The sequence below is a fragment of the Pectinophora gossypiella genome, chromosome 16 (genome assembly GCF_024362695.1).
Source record: "Pectinophora gossypiella chromosome 16, ilPecGoss1.1, whole genome shotgun sequence".
Classification (NCBI taxonomy): domain Eukaryota; kingdom Metazoa; phylum Arthropoda; class Insecta; order Lepidoptera; family Gelechiidae; genus Pectinophora; species Pectinophora gossypiella.
Window position 1 is genome coordinate 5697165 of NC_065419.1, and position 26658 is coordinate 5723822.

The 26658-nt window shown below is 37.6% G+C and overlaps 1 protein-coding gene across 1 annotated transcript in view; it reads right to left on the bottom strand.

Moving 5' to 3' along the window:
* The window catches only part of LOC126373611 (protein lozenge-like), a 53153-nt gene that overhangs the window by 20798 nt on the left and 5697 nt on the right, over positions 1 to 26658 (bottom strand). Inside the window, exons 2-4 of the mRNA XM_050019800.1 lie at positions 23780 to 24019; positions 12885 to 12998; positions 7854 to 8024 (exon numbers count right to left, since the gene is read on the bottom strand). Of these exons, the coding sequence (XP_049875757.1) occupies positions 7854 to 8024; positions 12885 to 12998; positions 23780 to 24019 (525 nt within the window). The remainder of the gene's footprint in view (positions 1 to 7853; positions 8025 to 12884; positions 12999 to 23779; positions 24020 to 26658) is intronic.

Below are 26658 nucleotides of genomic sequence, written 5' to 3' on the forward strand. Positions count from 1 at the left end.
CAACGCTCAACCACTATGATTTGTCAGAAGTCAAATGGCTTCCAATTTAATTACCGGTTATTTGAACCATGATGGTCTGCGTGTTATACTTATTCAAATAGGCGCTTATGTCGATTGCGATAAATATACATTTAGGTAGGTAATTCAAATGACTATACATATAGAAGTGATTAAATAAATGTACCTACAACGTGTGCATCTGCTTATCTATCCGGCATATCTTAAAAAACCGACAAAAGGGATTGTGTCAATTTGTGTCGTTTCTAACATGTAGGCAATGGGTTGAACAGCTATCACTTTACCATACGGTTTTAACGACGGGTTCGAATCCCGGTGGGGACATATCACAAAAATCACTTTGTAATCCTTAGTTTGGTTAGGACATTACAGGCTGATCACCTGATTGTCCGAAAGTAAGACGATCCGTGCTTCGGAGGGCACGTTAAGCCGTTGGTCTCGGGTACTACTTACTGAAGTATGTACGTATGAGTCATGTCAGGGGTCTTTGGCGGCTCTATATACAATACATATAGTATAATATTAACCCTGACACCAGGGTTGATGAAATTGGTAATCCACCTTACAACCCACATGATAGAAGAAGACCATACGGTTGTCGTAATTGCTTAATCTTAGTATTACAGGCTTGAGATTATGTAAGTATGTCATCATCACCAGCCCATTAACGTCCCCACTGCTGGGGCACGGGGCTTCCCTATGGATGGATAGGGAGATCGGGCCTTAAACCACCACGCGGGCCGGGCCCAGTGCGGATTGGTGATTATTAACGACTGCTAATGCAGCCGGGACCAACGGCGTGCCTTCCGAAACACTCGAGATGAACTTTTTTTTTGTGGTCACCCATCCCATGACCGGCCGGCCATAAGTATGTAGTTAGGTATATACGTATATTATAGTGCCCCGCCGATCTCGTAGCCGTACGAAGGTATTGTTACACGGAATGGATCCGGGCGATTGACTATTGTTGATACAGCCGGCCGGCCGTAACGTTATATCGCTCACTCGCTCACGTGATCCGCGGATAGCGTTACCTATCACATCTCACATACTACCACGTACAGACACTTATTCATACTCTACTTCATTGTAACATCTTGTATTTGCTCTGTTGTTATATTGCTAGAGACAACGCAACGATGGTGAGAAAATGAATAATGTTCGATGGTAGAATTCGTCGTTAACAGTTGACAGTTTAAATTTTCTATGATAAAAAGGTGACATAAGAAACTTATTCAGTTATTGCCAATTTCTCAAAATCTCTCAACTCCAAATTTAAGGATTTTAAAGTATCTGTTCTCTCACTAAAACTTAGGTACTTACCATATAAATAATTACCTAACTATGCTAAGCTCAATCGTTTAAAAGTAAGTAAGTATTCGCCAGGAGAAATAAAGCCTACTCCATACCACTCCTGTCTGTGCAATGCTGCTCTTTCAGTGAGATAATCAGATCAGTTCCGGCTCACGGGGTTGCTCTTATTCGGGGTTAACCGAATACAACCAGTCTTTTTACTTACTACCATTGAGAGGAACCTTGGTCAATTTAGAAGCATTAGATTGCGAGTTTCGGAACTAATTCGATCTATACGAATTGTGTAAAAATTAATTGAATCTAAAAAGGCGAATTATGACACAGAGCTCCTTAACTTGTAAGACGCAGACACAATTGTTAAATAATGGGGTTTGGATTTAAAAGAACATTTGGTCTTACGACTTGTAAAGAACCCATAACACACCAAAAGCTTAACTTTTTTAGCAAAATTGCTCACGAATTACAAGGATTAACCTTGTAAATTATCCTCCGTAGAAACAAGCGCGAGTTAAGGCCTGCGAAAATTACACGGCTTATAATTTCAGCAATATTTTTTTTACAAACTGAAGCACATTACCGACAGAAGGTAGCCGTGGAACACGTAGAACAATAATTGATTGTATTGAGCTTGGCCGACACCTCAAAAATGTATCGGCCAGTGTAAGGAGCGGTTATTAGTGTTGCGTCCCGCTCTAGCTTAGCTCGCAAGGAGAAAGGTAGGGAGTTATCCGATACGCATTTTCCTCCGAAGGATACGAGTACGTGATTCGAGTGTTTTTTTCGTGGGTGGAATTATTTGTAAGGTTTCGTTATGTGTTGCTCATTACGGTACACGGTCGTATCCTGCCGCGACCGCAAATGCGAGACATTACCAGCCACCTGACCGGCGGCTGCTTAATGCTTCATTCGTGGTACGTGCTCAATGCTTCGCGCGGTGCAGTGCCTCGCGCTATCCGCGCCCATTAACTACTATCGAATCGATATTCCTGCAAGATGCAGCTTTATTTATTTTGGATTTGCGTTAAATGAAATCTATAACTACGGGCTAATGTCTAATCTTTATTTACGACAACAACGACCAACTTATCGCTTTTCAACCTAAGCACATATCATACGTTTATTTCATGCACCTATGTACAGAGTAACAGCAAAACTAATAGTCTGGATTTAGTAAAACCACAATTAAGTCAAGGATGCTTCAAACTGCATAGCGATTTAATATATTTGTTTATTGCCTATGCCTGTAGTACGATTTCCATGTGCGTACGTGCTGTACGAAACGACGATGACTAGGCATGACTAAATCATTTGTCGTTTAGTGACGTCTAAGCAATTAATAAATAATTATTTTATCCCCAATGTCTACGTATTTCTATTACGCATTATGCTTTCTGCTTAATAACGGTTTTAGGAAAGTTTCCAATCCGTAATGCACTTTTGTGATAGTGTTCTTTTCACATTAATGTAAAGTCGCTTAGACATTCGTAATGTTGCGGTCGGCTGTTGAAGCCGCTTACGAATTCATTGTGAACGCGAGAAATCGGCGTTTTAATGGAAAATAGTGGCCGATTGTAATGAGCGAGGGGAAAGGCAAAATAAGCTGAATAATAAACGGAGCCGCGGGATAGAACAGGGCTAAAACGAAGCGGCGGAAGTGACGCTCTTTGTAATTGACAAGAGTTTAGAGTGACGCGCGGGAACGACGTTGTTATCCGCGTCAGGATTGATTCAACAGACACACTGCAAATATGTAACTTGAACACCTCAATATGTTTTTTTAAGGTCTGTACATATTGTATACCTACTAATTTATTTAATCACAAATTAGCACCACTGACAAGCCTAAAAAAAAACACGTAGTGGTGTTGTTTTCGCAAGAAAAAATATCTTAAAAGCCATTCTGCAGCTAGTCGCACTACATGTTGACGAGCTAGGTTATAAAGAAGCTAATTGCCCACCGTACGAGCCCCGACGACGGGCTAACTGTCCAGATGAGCCAGGAGCTGTGGTTTGCGGCTACCAAGCTTAATTCCACGCCCGTTCCGCCCTCCATACATTTTAATAGTTTTAATGCCCAAGAAGCTATTGACTGGATCCATTACCGATTGAGAGCATCTATTTCGAGAATCCTTTTCCAATGAAGACGTTATTTTTATGTCTATACGTGCTTAATACTTTTTTAGGAAACTTAAATGGACGGGAGCAATTTGTGTTGGAATAGGGAATTCGAGTTTGGAATTAGATGTCATCGCTGAGAGGCAGCGCGTGCGGCGGGCGCGGGCGGCGCGGCGTGCGGTGCCGGCGGCGCGAAGGCGGCTAATCCGTGGTCGCTTATTACATCCCACAGTAGCACACGGATTGAAACCGCAGCTATTGCCCCTCGATTTCTGCAGCCCCATCGATCTATAGTTTCGTTATCAAATTTTCACACGGGCCCTCGCTCTCGCGCCAAGATTGACTTTATTTGAGTAAGTGTAACCGCAGAACTACGCGCCGAATCCGACTCGCATCCGATAATCTACGAATCCGATTTTATTTCACAGTACACGGACGAGTAGGTTCGATTTCAATAAAACCGATAATAGTTGGGAGCATTATAATGTAAAATAGAAATATAATAGAAATAGAATCTCGTCGCAAGGTAGCCGGCCGGTAGTCAATCATGGCGCCCGAGATATTGATCATCAAAATTGATCAATCAAATCGAAAATGTTGCACCGGAAATAAGACGAAATATATAATGTTTAAGTTCTTTTTGTTCTGATGTTTTTTGGAGTAATTTTAACATCGCCTTTTATGTTACAATGTGTTAAATTATCAATTTAAAACAATTTCTTAGTTATTGAAACATTAAAGTCGTGAGTGATTCTTGCGATATTCTAATCGCAGTCGTACGCCTATCTCGATTAATATTAAAGTCTAGACACTAATTTCTCTAAATACTTTATAGAATTATCCATTGTGAGTATAAAAGTAATCATTTTATGATTATAAATGATGTAAATTACGAGCAAACGTGTCTGTAGTGACGAGCACGGTGATTACTTCTCTCAACACTGATAGACAAACGGCGTACCTCGGAATCATTAGAAATGACACACGGAATTCGTTGTTTGACGGATGACTAACTAGGTTACTGCGCTGCAAAAGCTGGGTTCGATACGCGAACTTTAGCGGATACCAGGGTTGATGAGCTCCGTCATTGACCTCACTGGTGATTTTCGACTGATAGTCGTATACAGACCTAGGTAAGCTGAGTCATTGATAAAATTAAGAGAAAAACAGTTTACTCTTCATAAATTAAGGACCGAGAATCGGCCAGATGGTCGAAGTAGGTACATTGTATAGAGGTGGATGGAAGGGCGAAGCAAATACAAGATGGGAAATAGGCGATTAGATAAGATTTCGTGATATAAGGCACTATCGTCTTTTGTGTCTCAAAGAGTGCTAGCTCTATGGCTCACGACGCGCCTCCGTAATGACATTGTGCCGGCGCTGTTTTTTCTCGGGATCGCATCAAAATGTTATTGTTATTATTTCTCCTCTCCGTCCAGGGTTCGATGACCTTTCCGTAAACTTATTTAGTCTATAGTCACACTTTCCCGTTAGAGTAGAGCAGCACGAGATGTGAAGTTGCGTGGAAAACAAATGAGCATCGAATGTCTTCATCACACTTAGTCAAACGAGTGGTATAATCTGCAAATATACTGATAGCTAGCCGTAGGTATATTGCACAAAAGTGATGTACCTAATTATATTTTTAATGGTATAGGTATCAAACCCATTGGATTAATAAGTCAACTATTGCCAAGCCATGTCAATATAGGTTACACAAATTACGCAAACACTGATTTGTTACAAGTATTTCTAGTCACGCGTGCGTGCCGTCTATATTTATATTAGAGATATCAGCTCTTAGGCGTTATCGCCGATAAACAAGAGAACTATAAGGTAAGGTATATGGCTGGATATTCGGCAGGTACGGAGGGACGCGGGACAATCGGAACCGTTCAATTACGATGAAAACACCTTGCGCCGGCGCGTGTGCCCCGCTCATTTCCTAAACAACTTACTGCCGTCAAGTGCCGAGTGCCGTGTCTCGTTAGGAAGCGATTCGCACAATCACGATAGTTTGTGAGGTAGGTACACGATGTTGTTTGAAATAACGTCAATTCAGTTTTATTCTGTAACGGTAATAGACTTTTTTTATAAAATTCAGTAAATTTTCCCATAGAAATAGTAGAGTAGGTACATGCGGAATATACCTACTGAATAAATAAAGCCTGTGGCACAGTAGCGCATAAAATGAGCTACTAAAGTAGGAATATACTTTGGATTTAAATCGTGTATTAACTATTTAGGCCTTTATTATTTTATTTACTATTATTATTTACTTTAATGCATACATTTACACCCTCTATAAACACACATATAGCGCGTATATTTTTTATATTTTTGGGATAGTGAAACCCTCTATGACATAATTCTGTAAAACATTTCCGATCCAGATAGCACTGACGTTATCGCAGTCAGTTAGCACGGGCATAGCACTACCACTAGCACCGAGCATTCAGCACTCGCTGAGCACTAATAATGTGCGTAATGGCAGCTCGTCATTAGCCGCGTGCGCAGATTGCCGCGCGGTGATGAAAGTCGCTGGGATTGCCTTGTAAACGCCCCCAGTCTTATGAATTTGTGCTTGCAACGCTTAGATATGGCGAGATACCAAAATTTATAAAAGAAAGAAAATATGAAACTAAAACTTTTTTTATATTTGGTACCTATTTCACGACTTCTCGTATTTTGCTAGTTTGTCAAGTTATGGCTTTCAAATTTGTCGCGTTGCAATATTAAAAACTGCGTAATAAAAGTAATGTATGAAATATTACTTCAGATAATAAATCGAATATTTACCATATGACTATTACTTATAATATAACCTATTTATAAGTACCTACCTATTATGAAAGTTCGAATTAATATTTATTTTCCATGATCAATAAATACGTCATGACCGGGGAAAACCGTGGCAACTGACTAGTCATGATGACGAAGCGAATCCACTGCTGACCCGTCATGATTGGTGGGTTTAAGAATGATTAGTTTTGACTATTTGTTGACATGAAAACGAGGCTTGGGATTACTTGAAACTGATGAAAATAAATTTGCAAAAAATGCTGAACAATGAAAAGCATCTACTCGTAGGTTTGGTTTGATAGATTTTGAAATTATGTTAAGTATATCAATATCAAATTAAAGACCTTTAAGTAAGTTGTTAAGTAGGTATGTAACTACATAGTCCGATATTTTATAAGCCAAAAAACTTAGGTACGTAGCTATCTATGACGTAGGTTGCCTGGAAGAAATTGCTGCATGAGCAATAAGGCCGCCTGTTGTGCTTTTCTGTATATGTTGTCCTTATCTCTGTATTTTGTGTCCATTGTGCTCAATAAAGTATTTTATCTATCTATCTATCGACGGAATCATCTGCTTGTGAGCCGACTCTTTTGTTTTTGATGTGGCAATGGCCTCGGTTGGCATCAACCTGAAATCCTTACTTGGATATGCTTGGATGGTTGCTAAATATGTACAGTTGGTTTATAAATAGTGTAACTTAAAAAATATTTCAATATTTTATTTGTCAATTCTAATAGAAGTGTAAGCAAAGTGGTTGCAGCTCGTCGGCAAATAAGGCGGCAGTCAGTTAGAGGGTCGTGATTGTAGCGAGTAATGAGCGCGGATATTAATACATTTAGCGGCGCTGCGCCCGCGCTGCGGACACTTTACAGTTATTTAGGGTAATTACACCTGAATTACACCGCCAGCATAACATGAGTTACGGGGTTATTTCAAATTGAAATATAATCTGTGTGTAATCTCGTTTTTTTTAAAAAAAATAGATTAGTTTTGCCAGATTTAGGTTTGCGAAAAATTTTAAAAATATAATTAACGCGGTTCGAAGCCCAATTGTCTTGTATTTATTTAGTGATAATTCTTATTTCCTGTTTAAGCGTTTATAAATGCGATTTAAATGTCATCATCACTAATTTAAGAGCCACGCTCTTGTCGGTGTAGCATCCATCGTGCTACTTTGTAGGGAAAAATAGAGCAGTGGTTTCCCTCTTGCCTTCTGCCCAACCAAAAAATAATTAAATATACTTAATACTAATTTTCTATACATATTATAATTCTGTTTAAATCTCAAAAAGAATCCGATTCATTTGTTTCTATTCTGTCTTACTCATTAAGTACTTAGTATTTCATACATAATATACATAAACTCATGCCTATTTCCCACCGGGGAAGCGGGAATTCCATTTGCTTTGATCCTGAGTCCTGACATAGGTACTTCTACTGCTTCCTCCACAATCATCAATCGTTTATACACGTATGCCGATTCTGAGAACAACGGAGTGTGTAGTATGTGTGTGGGAATGTGGTTCGGTACAGGGTATTATATTATTTTTTTATAAAAAAAAACTATTTTAGAAACGAAATTTTCATAAAGAGAATCTACATACCTGCAGCAGGCAGATTGGCGTTAGTCTTGTACTCTCTATCCTCGTGTGACAAGGAGCGTATGGTCCGCGCGCCTCCCTTGTACTCCATGGAGTCCCGGAGCGCCAGTGAGGGGTCCAGGAATGACCGCTGGAAGGAGATGCTTCGGATGGGGTGGGCAGACGCGTTCGTACCTGCAGAGGGACGATTGGGTTACTATTTTGAAAACTTTTGTCGATAACCCGCGTCTAAACGGAACTGAACCTGACAATAACTTTTGTTTAGGTAAGCGAAACGCGGAATTAGAAAGGATAGGATTAATGCTAGAGAGATGGTGACATTGTTTACATAGAAAAAAGATAGAAAAAAAATACCTTAGTGAATTCGAAGTTCACTTAGGTATTTTTTTTCTATCGTTTTTTCTATGTCAAAAACCCAAATATCGAGTATTATGTTAAGTAATAGTTCTATTGTATAATATATTTTAATCCTAAACTGAATTTAACGTTGACTTATTAAAAAAAGTGTATTCCGTATTTCGATATTTTTTACAAAACAAAGTAGCTCAATATTGAGTTTCTAACGTCATTTAAAGATCAAATTATCTAAACGAAGGCTAACGTAAAATAATAGGCAAATTATTCCAAAAACACCCGAACTAATTCAAAATAACAATTTCCTGCATTCGATATTCAATTAAATAACAATGTGTCAATCACCGCATTAAACAGAAAAGGTGGCTATTTTTTTTCTAACCAAAAAAGTCCAAAAACGGCCAGGAATGGTTGTCGGCGGCCGTTTGTAAAGGCCGAACCGCCCAATTATGCCGAGCCGGTAGAGTTGGAAAAAAATATGCGCATAATTAGTTTATGAGTTTACACAATGAAACAAAATGTATCCCGCCGCAATTATTATGCATCTACACAAACAAACGCAACCAGTTAATTATTATTAAAATATGTTCCGTGAAATACTAGACACGTGTGTGGTCAATTGTCTATAATATATCATCTACATTTTGTTGGTGCACAGTACGTTTTTGCCAATGAACTGATTTTGCAATTAAAATGGAATTATGTGGGTAGTTATCAAAACCACATCGGCTACCTACTGTAAAATGATAAAAAAATAAAGGATGTGACAATTGAATTCGTGTAAATTACGAAAACCACATTTGTTTTTAATTAGGTTTCGCGACAACAGCCTCTAGTGTTTCGATCGCCGATGGGGACACTGTGAGGACATTGCAGTCTAGAAGTACCAAATTATCCGGAAAAGTAAGAAGATTCCGTGCTTCGGAAGGCACTTTCAGCCGTTGGTCCAGTTGCCCAGCAACGAGGCGTGTAGGCTATTTAAGTTACCTATGTACTTAGGTAAGTATAGGCTTCACCAAAAAATGTTTATGCGCAGTATGCGCAGTTTAGTGTTACCTATAAGTAAATCGAGCGTTTATAACAAAAAATATTCGAACTGCTTGCTAGAAGTTTTTTTTCTTCACGCTTTGTAAGAAAGCTAACATAAAAACCGGGTGTCAAAAGCATTCGTTTTAATAACATGCACCATTATTTCTATCGTGAAGTAGCCAGTATCGATATTCGATACAGGTCGCAGGCAGCCCGAGGGTCACTCTGAAGCGGCTTATGCCTGCCAACCTACAAATTAAGTCTATTAACTCAAACTTTTAAGTCCCTTTGCACGCGAGATCCTTTCTTGTGCCTCCGAGTTGGGGCTTATTCGCTAAGTATGGACCGCTTTGTCCGGCCACTCTTTGTTTAGGGATATCGTTTTGTACATTAAACGGGATTCTCGCTTTTCAAACGTTGATTAGTCTCGAGCTCAACTCTGATGTTGTTCAAAGGGTGATAATACTAAAGATCTCTCTAAAAGGGACGCACTTCTAAGTTTTGTTGTCCGTTTTCTTCAGTCAAAGTGCATAAACCGCAAATCGTTACTTGTTACGTCGAATACTTATTAGCTATTTGCAAGTCATTATAGATGTTTGTTAAACATAGTGGTTGTTCAAACATAATGTGTTAGCTAGCTGCATTGTCATTTAGAGTCGAATGTGCAGTGCTTCTTTTTAGTCGACTGCGGCGAAGCAAAAACGAGAGTTATAGATTTATCTATTTATTAATAACAAGAAAGGTAAAAAAATATTTTGATTTAAATAATAAAGCAATTGCAATACAATTCTTTTACTTCACCTAGCAAATATCGCAGGGAGTTATTTACTGATCACTAGTCAAAAAATGTATTGAAATTAATTGTATTATAAGTTCTTTAAGTATACAACAGCAGCCTCTGCTTCACATATTTTTTTTTATAAGTATACTTTATATATTATATTTACGATTCCCAAGTTGTGTCTCCAGTTGACTGACAGAACGAGGACTCACGACTGGTGCACAATGCTGAGCAGTTGCGAAGGTGCGTGTTTGGAACTTATTACCGATATAATTCCACTATTGTTTGCCCCGGAGCCCTCCATATGGCGTAACGTGTTTTTTTCGCCAATAATTTTGAGTAGGAACTCCTTTTCAATACACGACGGAAGGAAGATGGAAATTTAATAAATTAAAGTATGAGTGAAGGAGTGTTTGGCTTTAATTTTGTCGTGTTACGTTTTGGTGGAAGATTTGAGTTTGTTAATGGTCTAACGCCTCTACGAGTATGGGCGACATTGTGCACAGATGAAATTGAATTTGAATGAAATTGAAATTGAATGAAAGTGTTACAAACACATTACAAAAGCATTTCTTATAAATTCTACAAGGCTTTGGTAATAATGTACACATTCTTATAGAGCCTGTAAAAGAATAACCAACCGCCTGGGTACCCGGTATTACAGGTTGTGTAAAGCTGCAGAGTTTGAGGCGGATGAGACGTTCAACAAAATATATACCTACGTATAAATTGAGAATTCAAAGAGTAACTATGTTACCACTAAAGATATTTTTGAGTTAGAATCGAAAAGAATTTCAGTTATTGTTAATTTCAAAAGAACATAATTCCGAGAGAGCGTGTTCCTATAAATGTTTCGTGGTCGATGTTCAGTAGTATCCTTCGGAATGGTCGTCAGTTTCGCGTGACCGACGCCGGTTGCATCCCCGACGGATGCCGGAAGACAACTTTTATAGAATTCAGCGTATTAATTAGCTAGACAAGCGATAAATTGCATTTGAATTTGAGTAACAAATTGCAATATAGGTACACAATTCCACGAATAGAAAATACCAATTTGTGAAGATCATTTAAAAGTGGGTAGGTGCTGAATTTGGACAAAATATAAGCAAAGATAGATAATTCTATAGAGGTAGATTGATAGAATAGTCAATACATCTATAGATAATTTGTCGAAAAAGAAGAGATTGTGTTTTAATGTAACTTAAATTGAAGAGCCTATATAACATCTGAGCTCCAACATAAGAATTCTTCAACCTACGTTTTATCTTACTAATGAACCTCAAAGTACAGGCTTTAGCATGTATTTTGTTTTCATAAATAATATAAGTTCGCGTTTGACCACAATCACACTAATGGTGGATCACGCTTACCTAGCAAATGCCTATTCAGCCTTGAAGACCCACTTATAACAAGTTGGAAAAAACAGACGACGGCAGACAGTTCCAGTCCTTTACTGTTCGCATCAAAGAGGAAGAGGCAAATCGTTCATCATGAGTCCACTATCGCTTTATGAACTTCAAAATTGTTGCCGATTCAATCTATTCCAAAAAAGCTTAAACTTTACTCTTCTTTATTTTATATTAGCTTTTAAGCTCTCTGTGTTCAATAATTTTTCTTTTTCTAAAAAAGCTTGCGGTTGTTTAAAATAAAATTTGACCGATATTTACGTAATTTTTGTCCTGTTTACACGATCGAGAATGTCGGAAGAGCGGCCTTCGGCGATAGCACGCGATAGCGGTCAGTCCCGTGGGAAGGCTACTATCGGCACAGATAGCGAGTGGTATTGCCATGCTATATAGTAATTGTACCAGATCCGTATAAAATTATCACACATACATTGTATTTATAGTTACGCTCGATTTGTAAGAAATTCTTGTAAATGTTATGTAACTGGTTATATTGGTTGAAGTCAATTCACCAGACAAAGCACCTTATGGGTATACCTATATAATCGGGTAGTTTCCAACTAGTCACATTAGTTACTTTTTACTAAACGTCAAAACACGACATTTCCATGGAATTTGTATGAAAACGCAACCTGTGACGTCATAGAAAAACGTGCAATAATGCCGCACTTATTTCTTTATCACATTTCTTTATTAAAATTCATAAATAAATAAAAAGAAACGAAAACAGAAAACGTTTTTTGTCACCTTTAGATGTATCTTTATTTAGTAATCGGAATTTCATAATTTATCTTTGACCTAGGAAACTACCCAATTGCGTCGGTTGTTTCGTAACTAAGTATTTATCTACCTATTAATATGCTGTTTGTGTGCGTGACACGAATCACGCGTATGCGCTCTAAGCTGTGTTACTGTATATAATGTATATTAGTTGTGGTATCGAATCGTTCCGAATTATAATATATGTGATAATAATAGGACGTCCGTATTATTTTAATTGTCCCGGGCCGTGCGGTTGGCGACACAAATTGGCCCACGGTTGACATGTTGCAACGAGTTATATGTTTAATTTTAGTTTTTAATTAACTGATCCGATAATTATTTATCGAAATACGATAGCTTATTACTCGTTGGGGTGTTTACTTGCATTATTTACCCATCCAGTTTATGGTGACCAGAGAGTTAAGATACGCAGTCACTAAGACCCTGCCTCTCCAGCGATGTAGGTTATTTAGTCCAAAGTTGGCTCAATTTGCTCCCTTCTTAGGCTAAAATCTGCCCTGACTCATCTCTTTTTAAGCTAAAAACTGGTCTATTATCCCCCCGTCTTGGTCTAAAAGCTTGTCTGATTTACCCTCCCCTCTTTGCGTCCATATACCGAGTTAAATGTACTTAGTAACGTAACAGTGTTCCAAACTATGCATTAAACATACTATACACAACTTAATAGTATGAAACCCTTACTAGTCTTGGATCTTGGCTCCCGTGGTCCGTCCACCGTGACCTTGATGGCCTTCTGGTACGTGGCCACCTGCGGTGGCGACGTCTCTATCATTATCGTCAGCGAGAAGCTCTTCCCTGGAACAAAACACAACATTTCAATTATTAATTATTAATATTATTTTGATCTATACATCAAAATATAGTATAGTACTTATATAGTTAGGTAGTAGTGATGGAAATATTTAGGTATAGCTGTGGTGCAAATACTCGGTAGCGTCGTTTTATACCAATGCATATCTTACTTCTGACTTATACATTTTGCTTACACAAAAATGTACCCTGTAGAAAATATTACACTAGATACTAATAATTTTCCACCGTACTACTAATACTTCGAAGTGAAAACAACCATTGGGAGAGGTGAGTCAGGATCGAAGCAAACGGAATTTCATAGACTCTGCTTACACCGGTGGTAAATAGGGGTGAGTTTGAGTATGTATCTATGTATGTACTAAAACTTACGTAAATAGAATGCAATGTAAGTATCAAAATATATGTATTTATAAGTAGTTGAATTATGATGAATCGTTCGATTCTAAAATGCGCTCACCCAAAATTCAGTTTTGGCGAACAATTTTACCTGCAGAATAGAGTTAGAATTGGACAAAACGAAACGAAACAGTCAATAACAGGTGCTTTAAGTTTAATTATATAATTACGGCGAACTAGTGAAGTGTAGTGGCATTGCGAACTATTCCCGTACCCAGCAATGGAAAATGGCGAGCTTTTTGGGCGTCCGATTTGCGGTCGCCAATAATGAATGCGCTGATAAATACGGAATAAAATTACTGTTAAAATGAGTGGATTAACATGTCTAATGCAGATAATTCGTGTAGCGAACTCTTTGTTGCTGTAAATGAATGGTTTTGGCCGCGTGTGCCACACGTGCGTTTATCTATCTGTGTTTTAAATCAAGTTAAAACCCAGTAACTGGTTGAAGGTGGGAAAATTACAATTTTGTTCTACTGTGGTTTAAAAGAGGGACACCTAGATTTGACTAGGATTACAACTTGGGACTATGATTACAAGTTGGGACACTGACTACAAGCTGGCACACTGATTACAACCTGAGTCACCGGTTACAACCTGGGACACTGATTACAAGTTGGGACACTGATTACAAGCAGGGATACTGATATTGCATTCATTGTTGCACGTTGCACCATACATTTTATCAGTCTTTCGAATGATAGAGCTACTGTGCGTCGCTAATTATTATATAAATGAAAATGTGAACTGTATTATTTACATTGAAAAAGGTATAGAAAAAGCAACACCCCGTTGCATTGCCATCATGTTATAGGATAGAAGACAGAAAAAAACGCGGTGTTGCCATAATACAAAAAACACAAATGACAATGGGCACTTTTGTATGAAACTTGGTCCAAGAACCTCCACTGATGAGACTTATATGTAATGAAAGCTTATGCTTTCCCTATGATTCTGGCAAAGTTCTATCAGATTCTGTCCCGGGGTTCTTTTTTTACGGCCATGTTTGTCCTGGCTAAAAATGTGATAAAATACAGTGGGAGCTAAAATCGACTCAAGATTTGTTGCTGGATAACTAAGTCTACATAAATAATTATGTATCATATTGTATATCATTTTAAAGAGGATCTTTTCCAGAATCCGAAACATAAAAAAAAAACAAAAAAAAAGTCTTTATGTAAGCGAATTATAGTCAATTTATATCTGCAGCGCCATTGTTTCTCGGTAGCTAAGTTCAAGTTTCATGCCTTTTACCCCTTCCAAAAGTATCTTACCGATTTTTTTTATATTGCTTCCTGAATTTGATCTGAGTGATAATAACAAGAAAAATAAATAGACACCTCTCCGATAGAGACCGCCTAAGCTATTGCCTATTGCAAGAAATCGTCATCATTAGCAAGTCATATACGGTATTGCATATAAGCTTATCAGCAACTTGGAACTTGGTCCAAGAACCTCCACTGGTGAGAATTGCGTGTAATGATAGCTTATACTTGTCCTATGATTCTATCAAAGTTCTATCAAACTCTGTCCTAGGGTTTTTTTACGGCCATGTTTGTCCTGAGTGTACAGTAGTGGACTGCAAAATCACCTCAGGATTTGTTGTCGAAAAACTATTTAACTAAGTCTATATACATAATTATATATCGTAATGTATATCAATTTTAAAGGGGAAGGTTATCAGAATCAGAAACACAAATAAAAAAAAAATGTATTATGTAAACGACTTTTAGCCAACTCACGTCCGTAGCACCATTTTTCTCAGCAGCTACGTACGAGTTTCGCGCCTTCCAACCTTTCCAAAGGAGCCCAATCATTTTTTACTTCTTCTGATACATTTCCGTCCTGCCGCATTCTGATACATTTCCGTCCTGCCGCATTCTAATCTTGTTACGTCTGTTGGATTATAATGACTAACTAGCCTTTGAGTACGTTATCTTGCAATAGGTCCATAGCTTACGCGGCCTCTATCGGAATGGTATCTATTTTATTTCTTGTTGTTGTCACTTGTCAGGTTAAGAATGCAATATCAGAAGAAGGAAAAAAATGATTGGGCTCCTTTGGAAAGGTTGGAAGGCGCAAAACTCGTACGTAGCTGCTGAGAAAAATGATGCTACGGACGTGAGTTGGCTAAAAGTCGTTTACATAATGTATTTTTTTTATTTATGTTTCTGATTCTGATAACCTTCCCCTTTAAAATTGATACACATTATGATATATAATTATGTATATAGACTTAGTTAAATAGTTTTTCGACAACAAATCCTGAGGTGATTTTGCAATCCACTACTGTACACTCAGGACAAATATGGCCGTAAAAAAACCCTAGGACAGAGTTTGATAGAACTTTGCCAGAATCATAGGACAAGTATAAGCTATCATTACATGCAAGTCTCACCAGTGGCGGTTCTTGGACCAAGTTCCAAGTTGCTGATAAGCTTATATGCAATACCGTAATGACTTGCTAATGATGACGATTTCTTGCAATAGGCAATAGCTTAGGCGGTCTCTATCGGAGAGTTGTCTATTTATTTTTCTTGTTATTATCACTCAGATCAAATTCAGGAAGCAATATAAAAAAATCGGTAAGATACTTTTGGAAGGGGTAAAAGGCATGAAACTTGAACTTAGCTACCGAGAAACAATGGCGCTGCAGATGTAAATTGACTATAATTCGCTTACATAAAGATTTTTTTTGTTTTTTTATGTTTCGGATTCTGGAAAAGATCCTCTTTAAAATGATATACAATATGATACATAATTATTTATGTAGACTTAGTTATCCAGCAACAAATCTTGAGCCGATTTTAGCTCCCACTGTATTTTATCACATTTTTAGCCAGGACAAACATGGCCGTAAAAAAAGAACCCCGGGACAGAATCTGATAGAACTTTGCCAGATTCATAGGGAAAGCATAAGCTTTCATTACATATAAGTCTCATCAGTGGAGGTTCTTGGACCAGATTCGCCCATTCTCCTTTTAGTGTGAATATACCTACTACACACGTACCTAATCGTAACGTAACACAAAAATAATCATAATTACATGTTTGAAAGGAAAATATGTAAGTAATTTGTAAATTCATTGTTGATAACAGTGTTTGACATATTTCCTTTATTTCTAACACGTTATTACATGTTTATAGATACGATGTGGCATTAATTTTATTATTTAACGTTAGGTATAGGCCCCGATTCCTGCAGACATCTCTTAATTTTACTTTAAGTTCTACCTGTCATTTTCTTATCCGCCGAAAAGGAAAGGGACGGATGATTGACAGCTCTTAATTTTAGGAAGAATGAGTAAATAAATGAATAACCCGGGCGAATTTTTAGACGGTTGTTTTAGATTTGTGCTTAAAATTGACGTGTGTTCCATAAATTTTATGCTTGTCGATTACCCGTCCCTTTCCTTTTCGGCGGATAAGAAAATGACAGATATAACTTAAAATAATATTAGATGGTGTTTACAGGAATTAGCACCATTGCTCTGCTTATTTGTATCGGGGTATCTATAGACTGTAGACAGGTAGTGTGGTGTATGGTATTCTGCGTTATGGCGGACAACAATTGATTCCTTAGTCGATTTTCAAGATATGCCGGGGATGATAAACAACAGTATGGAAATTCTAATTATTTACGAACTTATTAGGCATAAAATAAAATTTTATGTTCACAGCTATTATCTCGTAAACGATATTACCTTCACGGAAAATTACTAAACGACAACATTGTTTCTGTTTAGGTGATATCTTAATATCGGTGTCATCTTCGAGAGAGAACTTCAAAGTGAGCGCGATTCTTGCGGAAACAAATCATCATAAAACGTGCGTCGCTAAACTCTAAAGGCGTGTTGCGGACCATTTCAAATATTGCTTTTTAAAGTCGCTATTAAACTTAATGCAACTCGCATGATCAGTCATCAACAGTTTAGGAGCTAACACAATACGCGCGCAGCTATAAAACATAACATTGTATGCGAACGAACATCTTCTGGAGGTGTTGAGAGAGGTGCGTGAAATATTCAATTATTGTGCTCGGGCGCAGGTGGGCTGAGGGGAGCAGCGTCGGAGGAACGGCCGCCATCTTGATTTACGATCGAGCGTAAATCCTCAGTGACATTTGTTAGTGAAGGCGAGTCGCACTCCGTCTCGTATGTGCTTGACTATGACACGTTTTTCAGGAAAATCCTTTGCGGTTTCGGTTATATTGCTGGTCGGGCAAGCAGTATGTGCAGTTAGCTTGGCCTTGCAGTGTCAATGAAGAGCGTGCTCGGAGTAAAATGAGAGTCGTCCTGGGACTCAATATGACATTGTTGGAACGCCCAATGTGCATAAATACCAAATGTTATAGCTTCTCACGACATGTGAACGACTTCTATATCATCCCGCCATCCTCGTGGATATAGAATATATAACATAATACATGATACAATAGTACATAATTCGTGACAAATGGTACCATCATTACTCTATGTAACAATATAAGTAATAAGAGCGAAAAATACTTTTTTATTCTTGGTAGGTATGTGTTGAGGCAATACAAAGTCGTATCTAATGGGACGTATCTAATATTCTTTCTTCATTGCGTGTTAAATTAGACATAAGATGAAGTTATAAGAAGATGAAGACATTGGCAATGAAGGTATTAAGTAAATACAGAATATAAAGTAAAATGAGGAATTCCTTCAATCTGAACATCGTTTTTACTGAGAATGCAAATAAGGGAATCTCTCTACCTAAGAATACCTACAGACAAAGACGTATGTGTTGCAAACAATAAAGAACTTAAAGCTAATAAGAAAATTAAATGGCAATACCTATTTCTTTACTAACGCTAATGTGTGACCATAATTTATTCAGTGCGTGACCACAAGAGACGTTGTTCTGCCACATCAGACAACGCTTTACGTAAATCCTATACCAACCTGTTACCTAGATGACAAGAATGGAAAGATGCAAATAATTTATAAGTACCTATTGAGGAAATCAAAATATAGGAACAAATTGACATCTTATATTTGTAAATTTCATGTTGGCACTTCAAAAAAACAAGAAAAAAGCTAGTGCAGATTTTTTTTTGACGTTACTTATTGTAGATTTGACTCAGATGGCATCAACTATTTGGCCGGACAAATGGGGAGCACTGAAGGCTTTCACCCGGTACAACGTTTAAGACAACAGGCCTGATGGTACCCAGTTGGGCGCGTACCTCGGCTCAGGGCGGCGTCTGAGAGGAAAAATATTTGAAAGAATTAATCGATGCTAGTGGGTCGATAGCGATAAGCGCTGATTGAGGGAAATCGTCGACCACGCCGGCGGGGTCAGTATCGGGGTCCTAAGTGCAGATTTAATTCTTATGAGTACTATGTAATTCAAATCGCAAAAAACTTTCTTACAAATCATAACGATGACTATTTCAATTGAATGAAGATTACAATTTGCAACTCGTTTTGTACGCCAGGCTCTTTTAAAAGGTTTCAACTTCCAAAATCCAGCATTAAAAACATTTTTCTATTAACTTGTAATATTGATGTACTTATTACAAGTAAGATCTTTACTAAAAGAATTGTACGTTCCAATTTCAAGTGTAATAAGCGACGGAACAAGAACAAAAACGTCACCGTAACAGTATGATGACCGCTACACAAAATGATTTGGTCACACTCTGGTCGTGTCGTTTACGTCCGACCGCGGTCCTAATTACGCATCCACTGATGACAGGGACTCTCTCTTTACATTTAAGTACAGCTAGAGATTGCAATGTCTTACTTAATATGAGTAATTGTGTAACTGACTTACTGACGAGCTAACTTGTAGCAAGACAAGCATTAGATGCGCGATGTCGCTTTGCGTTAAAAATGTACTTAACAACATTATTGGAAACTAGTTTCCAATATCGTTCAACCGGATTTCAGTAAGGATGACTTCATTATAGTTAAATACTGGTCAATAATTTTGTTTTATTAGTACTGTGTACTGAATTCATAGAAGAAAGAAGCATTAAACAGGTACACTTTTTCACACACTTACCTTGGAAACATTTCTTTTTAATCATTAGTTTCTATGGAGAGAATGTTTAACGAAGCTTATGTTTTAACGAAGAAGACTTCCTAACACGTACCTACATTAACTTATATCAACTCCAACTGTATTGAATTTTAAGTTGTATAGTTTTATGTTGTTCACACTTAAGTTTAATAATTATGTTATTGTTTATATTGAAAGTTTCACGGTGCATTGGCGCTTCTGCACGGTAAAGTCGTGTAATGTAAATAAGTAATAAATAAATAACTCTATTATAAGTGGTGGACCCGCACTGGATCACACTATAATGACAATATCTCTAAGCTCAAAATACAGAGAGCATCATAAACTAACGAGCACTGTAAGTCCACCGCTAAGCAATATGAGCATGTCGACAATATCGATGTCCAAATTTGGTGCAGGCCACTGGTTCCGTCTGTCCGGTCTGATCTCGTCACATTACGATGCAGTGTTGTGACGAGCGCGTCACATCCGTGGCAGATCAAGGCTTTGGCACACCAACAGCAGGAGCAGGTTAGATGCAGCGCGGAGGCAGATTCATCGAGTGCCCACATTACAACCGCGCTCCGTTGTCATATTTTATAAAACGTCGTGTTTCTGTAATATTTTACATTCTTCTTCTATCGTGTGGGTTGTGAGTTATATTACTAACCGCATCAACCCTGGTGTCAAGGTTACTATTGAACTGCCAAAGCCCCCTGACATGGCTAATGTAACGACTACTAACTTGCTCAGTAAGTAAAGTGATATGCCCCCACCGGGATTTGAACCCGGGACCTCCGAATCATGAGTCGAAGCTCCAACCACCGAACCACGGAGGCCGTTATACATGTATTTATACACGTTATACATATATACATTTATTTTTGCGTACTAGTTCGGTTTTTTTCGTGTAAATCCATAAGGCACACTGAACTGCACTACCAACAGATTGCTTCTTATAAACAACATGCGTGAATGCGCAATCTCAAACTGCGCTGCTTCTGACCTGCTTTTGGTGTGCCGAAGCCTTCGTTCCAAGCTGGTGTCGGATTTCAAACAACCAACTACCAGCATTAATTGACCTCTCAACGCTCTAAACAAATCTAGAGATCAATAAAAAACTGTCAAAACATACAATTGTCAATCTATGCTGGTCATTCAAATTGGTACTTGGTAGCAAATTGCGTCAAACAAGACTTACAGGTTTATTACGGTTTTTATTTCCAATATTAAAGTATGCAATTACTTTCAAATGAGAGGAATATGATACAATTATATACTCCTATATTTGTAATCATATTGATAAACTTTTTATTTAACATAATAGTTACAATGTTAATAAAATATATAACATAGTTTGGGGCTTCCTGACACAGGTCTTTACATGAGGCTTACTAGGAAGTCCCAATAACGAGGTTATATATGATGTACTATTTAAAGCAAATAAACTATTTTGATTTTGATAGTCAAATTAAATACCTGCACAAAAATACGTCAAAACACATAAACAAACATTATTTAAATAAAAATTATTTTGGGCGTAAATAACAAGCACTTGGTAACTTGCCCGTTTGGTATTTTAACGAGATATGAAGTACCTAGTAATTATTACTAATTATTTTTGAGTTTGTGTTAATATGTGTACTTGCAAATACGGCATATATAATAATTTTACACGCGCATTCAGATAAAAAGTTGCAGATATTTTTATATCTTTCGAGTCCAAAGATGAATAGATAATGATGATGATGATAGGTACTTTCCTAACGTTCCTAACATTTTTTACAGAAAGTTACAATTCTAAGGCTTGCAATATTCATTATTGGAAGCTATTCTTAGTGTTTATGTTTACTGGCTCATGAGCCTGAAGGGTCCGAGATTTTACAACTCAGAACTTGTGGGTTGCAACAATGGGACACTAAAGCGAACCGTTTACTACTGCGGTTTGGAAATTAAAATCCAACTTGTCCTGATATTGAGGGAGGTGTGTGAAAGGTACGCCAGATGTGTTAGACGGTTGATGGAAATAATGTGACGTTGACAGTAAAAGGTTTGAAGAAAGATCATTTAAGATATGCGAAAGAAAAGTTGTAGTGTCGACCTAAACTCTAAACATTGATTGCTTATAATATCAATAAAGAGATTAAAGTGATATTCAAACACTGATGAACAATCTGAGAGTGAAATTTCGTAAACAGCCTGTAGTGGTTAAGCGTGCGTAGGGCTCTCTCGGGTTCGAGTCCTGGTGGGGACATAACACAGAAATTACATCGTGATCCCTAGATCGGTGAGATTAGGTTTGTCTGAAATTAAGATGACTTCGAAAGGCACGTTAAGCAGTCGGTCCTGGTTGCTATTTACTTAATATATGTAACCGTTAAAGGCCCCTGACTAGCCTTTGGCGGCTCAACAGTAACTCTGACACCGCGGTTGATAACGTTGCTTATTCATCTCACAACCCACTCGCTAGAAGAAGAATCAAGTAGGTAACTAATTTTATCCATATTTTGATATCTTCACATTAGGTAGCCTAAATCTTGTTAGATAGAAAAGAATCGATCGACTTATTATCGACTGATACATCACTATGCTCATAAACGTCACAACACTAGCTTACGTACTTTGATAGATCTAATTCTTATCGCGCATTGAGACGATTGTAAAATGTTATCTTATTGAAAATATTTATTAACTGTACTGAATTGGTCGTTATGTTTGATTATCGATAAGTACAATTCATAATTTCCCTTCATAAGGGCTACATCTCACTAGGATAAAATGGATGATGTCTTAGATGAAAGAAACCTAAACGCTATTAAAGCCTTCACAAGCAGCGACAGCAATAAACAAAATAAGCGTTTGCGGTGACAAACGGTTTCCACATCACGAATGTGAAAAGTTGCTATGATGGCAACACTGGAATGCACGACTGCCAACCTCACAGGCTGGTCACTTCCGTCATAGATCTGATACAGTTAAGTTAGGTAGGTTACTTTTTTTAATAAAACCTATTTTATCAAATGCTTCATAATTGGAAAGAATACGTACATCTAACAGTTCTAAACATAAGTATTTTGTCACATTGTAGTCATCATCATCAATTTAAGAACCACGCTCTTGTCGGTGCAGCATTTTCCATGCTACTTTTTTAGGGAAAAATAGGGCAGTGGTTTCCCTCTTGCCTTCCGCCCCGCAGTACTCTGTCTGACGCAAGTTGTAGTAACCAACTATTTTTTCAAAAACTCACATTTGCTGCAAGTGCAACAAATATGTGCCGATGTGCCGTTTCTGGGAACGTTGCCAAAGTGGGAATGTTCGTGTTGTAAAAAATCTTAAATAGTAAAGACACTGGCTGCTTTTCTTTTCCAAATTGTTCCTTTTTTGTACTCTGATTTTATCTGCCTAAATGTAGTAACTAACATTTAGGCAGCTCTTTGTGCATAGCATTTGCGCCTTTTTACTGCCAGGATAAACACATAACTGTGCAAGAGGACGCTATTTACTTCTTCCCTTTTCAGCGCTCATCACTAGATTCGAATAATTCCCACACATCTGATCCTTTCAGACGACGCCCTGAGACAAGCGTTTTGCGGCAAATCACGTCAAAAAGTAAGTTATTTACTTAATACTCTGAAATAACTTCTGTAGCTATATTTAAAAAAACAACATCATACCATTACGCCTATATTCCCGAAGGGGTAGGCAGTTATGTACACCCACTCCTCGCCAGCTATATTTTAATAAGCATAAAATACGTCTATAGAATTTATCTCAAAGTATAAAAATTCGACTTTATGTCTAAAGTATTTTGAGTCCATTCCATCGTCAGTTTCAAACTCGTTATTTAAACCACTACCGAAAACCCCCTCCGAACTCGAATCCACTTATGACCACTAAAACAGGAAGAATTAATCGTCGAAAGCGCTCCAATCCGCAGGGGATACGATTAGACTATAAAATCAGTAACATCGTTATCAGACACTCAGGCGCACAACGCAAATCATCGGCTCGCTGGATTAACCAGTAATTATGCAACTCAGCACTAATAGACTATAATGACATACGGTGCTCGACCGTAGATTGTAAGCCTAAATGTATGTGGGTAATGCCGCTGGAATATTAGAGGGGATACGAACACCTTAGCTTGGAATTGGAACTGCACCTAATGAATAATTCAAAAAGGTGTAGATTAAATGACTTTCCAAATATAGGTACCTAATAATTGCAAAGCTAAACCGATGAGACTATGATTTCATTGTGTATTGATATATAAATAATAGATGATTACACAAGGTCCAGGGTCGAAAAAGAACTTTATTGAAGATTATAGAACTCACCTCTCCCGCTCCTCCCAACGAACCTCAGGTCATTGAACTTGGCGACCCTGCTCTTCATATGCGCGACGTTATTCCTCAGCTCGGCGCAGCAGTTCTCGTCGTTACCAGCGCGGATGGTGACCCTCGTGCCGTCCACCACGTCGCCCAGGGCCACCACCTTGAACCCAGTGGGTAGCGTCTTGTTTGACCGCCAGTGGTTGGGAAGCATCGTACACATGTAGTCTGGACTGCCGGTTCGCACTGTTGGAAAAGAAATAACTCATTTATATCTCTTTATTCAACAGTTTATTAAAGGGGGTTAAAAACGGCCACATAAATCTAAAAATCATAAAATATATTTTTTTATAAAATATTGTGCACCGTGGCTAATTAAACCTCCAGAACAAAAAAAATACAAAAGTTTATGGCAGACAAACGGTGCAATCTTTTCCAGCAGACCGTTATTTAAATTAGGAGAGAATCTAGGAACATTCATGATTGGGGAAATGGTCTGACAAAAAAGTGATTCGATAAGGTTGGATTTTTAAAAAGCCTACCTAATTAAAGCACATAATAACGGGTTCTCACCGCGTTTAAATGGGGATATGAGACTCCCGATATTAAAACAATGTAAAAGCCTACCTATTACTTGATGATACCAAATAGGTTAAAGGGGTATATTGGGGAATTTTCTTCTCTGCGAGAAGTAAAGGCAAAGAGTAGATCGATTATTTGTCCCGATGTCGTACAAGGCGATTAAAAGATAATGTTTTCTTGTACAACAGTACGCGATGTATAATCTGCATATGGATGACGGGGCTGATAACGGTTTCGGGCCTATCTCACTAGGAATCCATGGTAACGCCACCACAGACGCGTCACCAATAAAATGGAAGCAGTTGTATTAATAGTAGTGAGATAGGGCTTTTAGGATTCCAATATCGAGTGTGTAAGCATTATTTGGATATAAATTTATCATCTGACAACTTTACTGGTAACTTGATATGTGGGAAGTATCATATTTTGTTAATTTATTAAAATTAAGATTTTTCTTAAGAATTCCATAATTTAATTAATTCAAGAAATGAGCAAGTTTTGAAACTAAAGAATTAATGACTTCTTTGTCACTTTTCCAATTCTATGAAATATTGTTTATTATATAGTAGGTATTTAAGTAAATATATTGATTCGTTAATATTACGTCATTTTATATTATGCTTTAGGATTTAGGGAAAATTACAATTGAAATCCAAATTAAATGGTCTGGAAAAAGACTCATTATTCTACATGTAATTGTAAAATAGTCAGTCCAGGCAATTTTACACTACTCACAGCTATTGACGCTTGAGAAGACGCTCTCGGCTGTTGACAACCGAGACAGATCGAAACATAATCGAGTTGAAAATGAAATCTGATAAAAGATAATTGAAAAAAAAATTATATGAGCTACTAATCATCCTAATAAACACTTAGAGCCGATTTAGGATGTGGTCGTGGCTCAAAACTCGAAATCGGCGTGTAACGGGTTATGGGCTATAAAAACATTAATAGTGGTTTCTATGGTTTCTCTATTTACGGAAGCAGAAGCTATGTACAAATTACAGGCCGCAGAACGCTGCGGTTGCAAGATAAGGGCTCGACTTGACTCGATGCTCAGGTATCGGGACTGAGACTACCGAGGGTAACCGAATGAAGATACTGTCATTGCATTTTTTATAGAGAGCTTTGTAATTAATTCTAGTTTATAGGTCTTTTTATAGGTTATTTTTCTATTGATGTCTCGAAGTGTTGCTTCAAGGTACACTGGAACAGCCTACTGTACTCGTAGTCTGTGTTTCTTAAACATTATTCTTGGAGTTTTCAAGGCTAGAGTGAATAGACATTTTGCTACGTAAATGTGTTCCACCTTAGACCATATCGTCACTTAACAGGTTAGATTGTGGTCAAACCCTCATAGAAAATTAAAAATACGTTTGCATTTAAAACATGATTGATTGTTGCTGGCTGTGTCCCTTCTATCCATCGGAGACGGTATGGAGTATACTTCACTGCTCTTGGTGGGTTGGGAGGAGCGGGAGAGGTGAGTTCTATTATCTTCAATAAAGTTCTTTTTCGACCCTCTAGATCAGCAATACGAAAGGACCTTGTGTGATCATCTCCTATTTGTATATCAATACATAATGTAATCACAGTTTCATCGGTTTAGCTTTGCAATCATTAGGTATATTTGGAAAGTCATTTAATCTACATTTTTTTAAATTAATCATCAAGTGCAATTCCAATTTCAAGATAAGGTGTTTGTACCCAGACTTAAAATAAAAAAAATCTTGGTTTCCTAACTCGAGCCGACGAAACCGGGAAATGGACCCTGCCTAATTAAATGGTTAAGGTGTAAACCATAGAGATTTATACAGTTCAGAACAAACTATAACCTATTTGATCCAATGTTCTTACTTTAATAAGTACAACATTTTTGATTGTTACTTGCGTACTTATAATCAATAAAAGCGTTCAAAACAAAGTATTATCTACGAATACCAAGTTTTGGACAACGTCCAGTGAAAGTCGATAATTGGTGGAAAGCGACGGGAAATCGCCGGACGGAATGTACTTGAAGGGAAAATATTTATGTAGGTATATTTAAGCACATTCGAAAGAGTAAAAATACCTAACACCAGAAGCTAAAGATATACTACTTATTTAATAATTATATTGGTCCGTCGGAGGATCATGTTTCTCTATATATTTGATGTGTAATACTGCATAGAGCTATAGCATTTATTATACATCAATGGCTCTATGTACTACAGCTTCTCCTCTTTCTTTCTTCTTCTTCCTTTTCTGAAAATGGGACAGAATGTACGGCATTACTGTAATATAAGCGGGTAGAAATATTTATG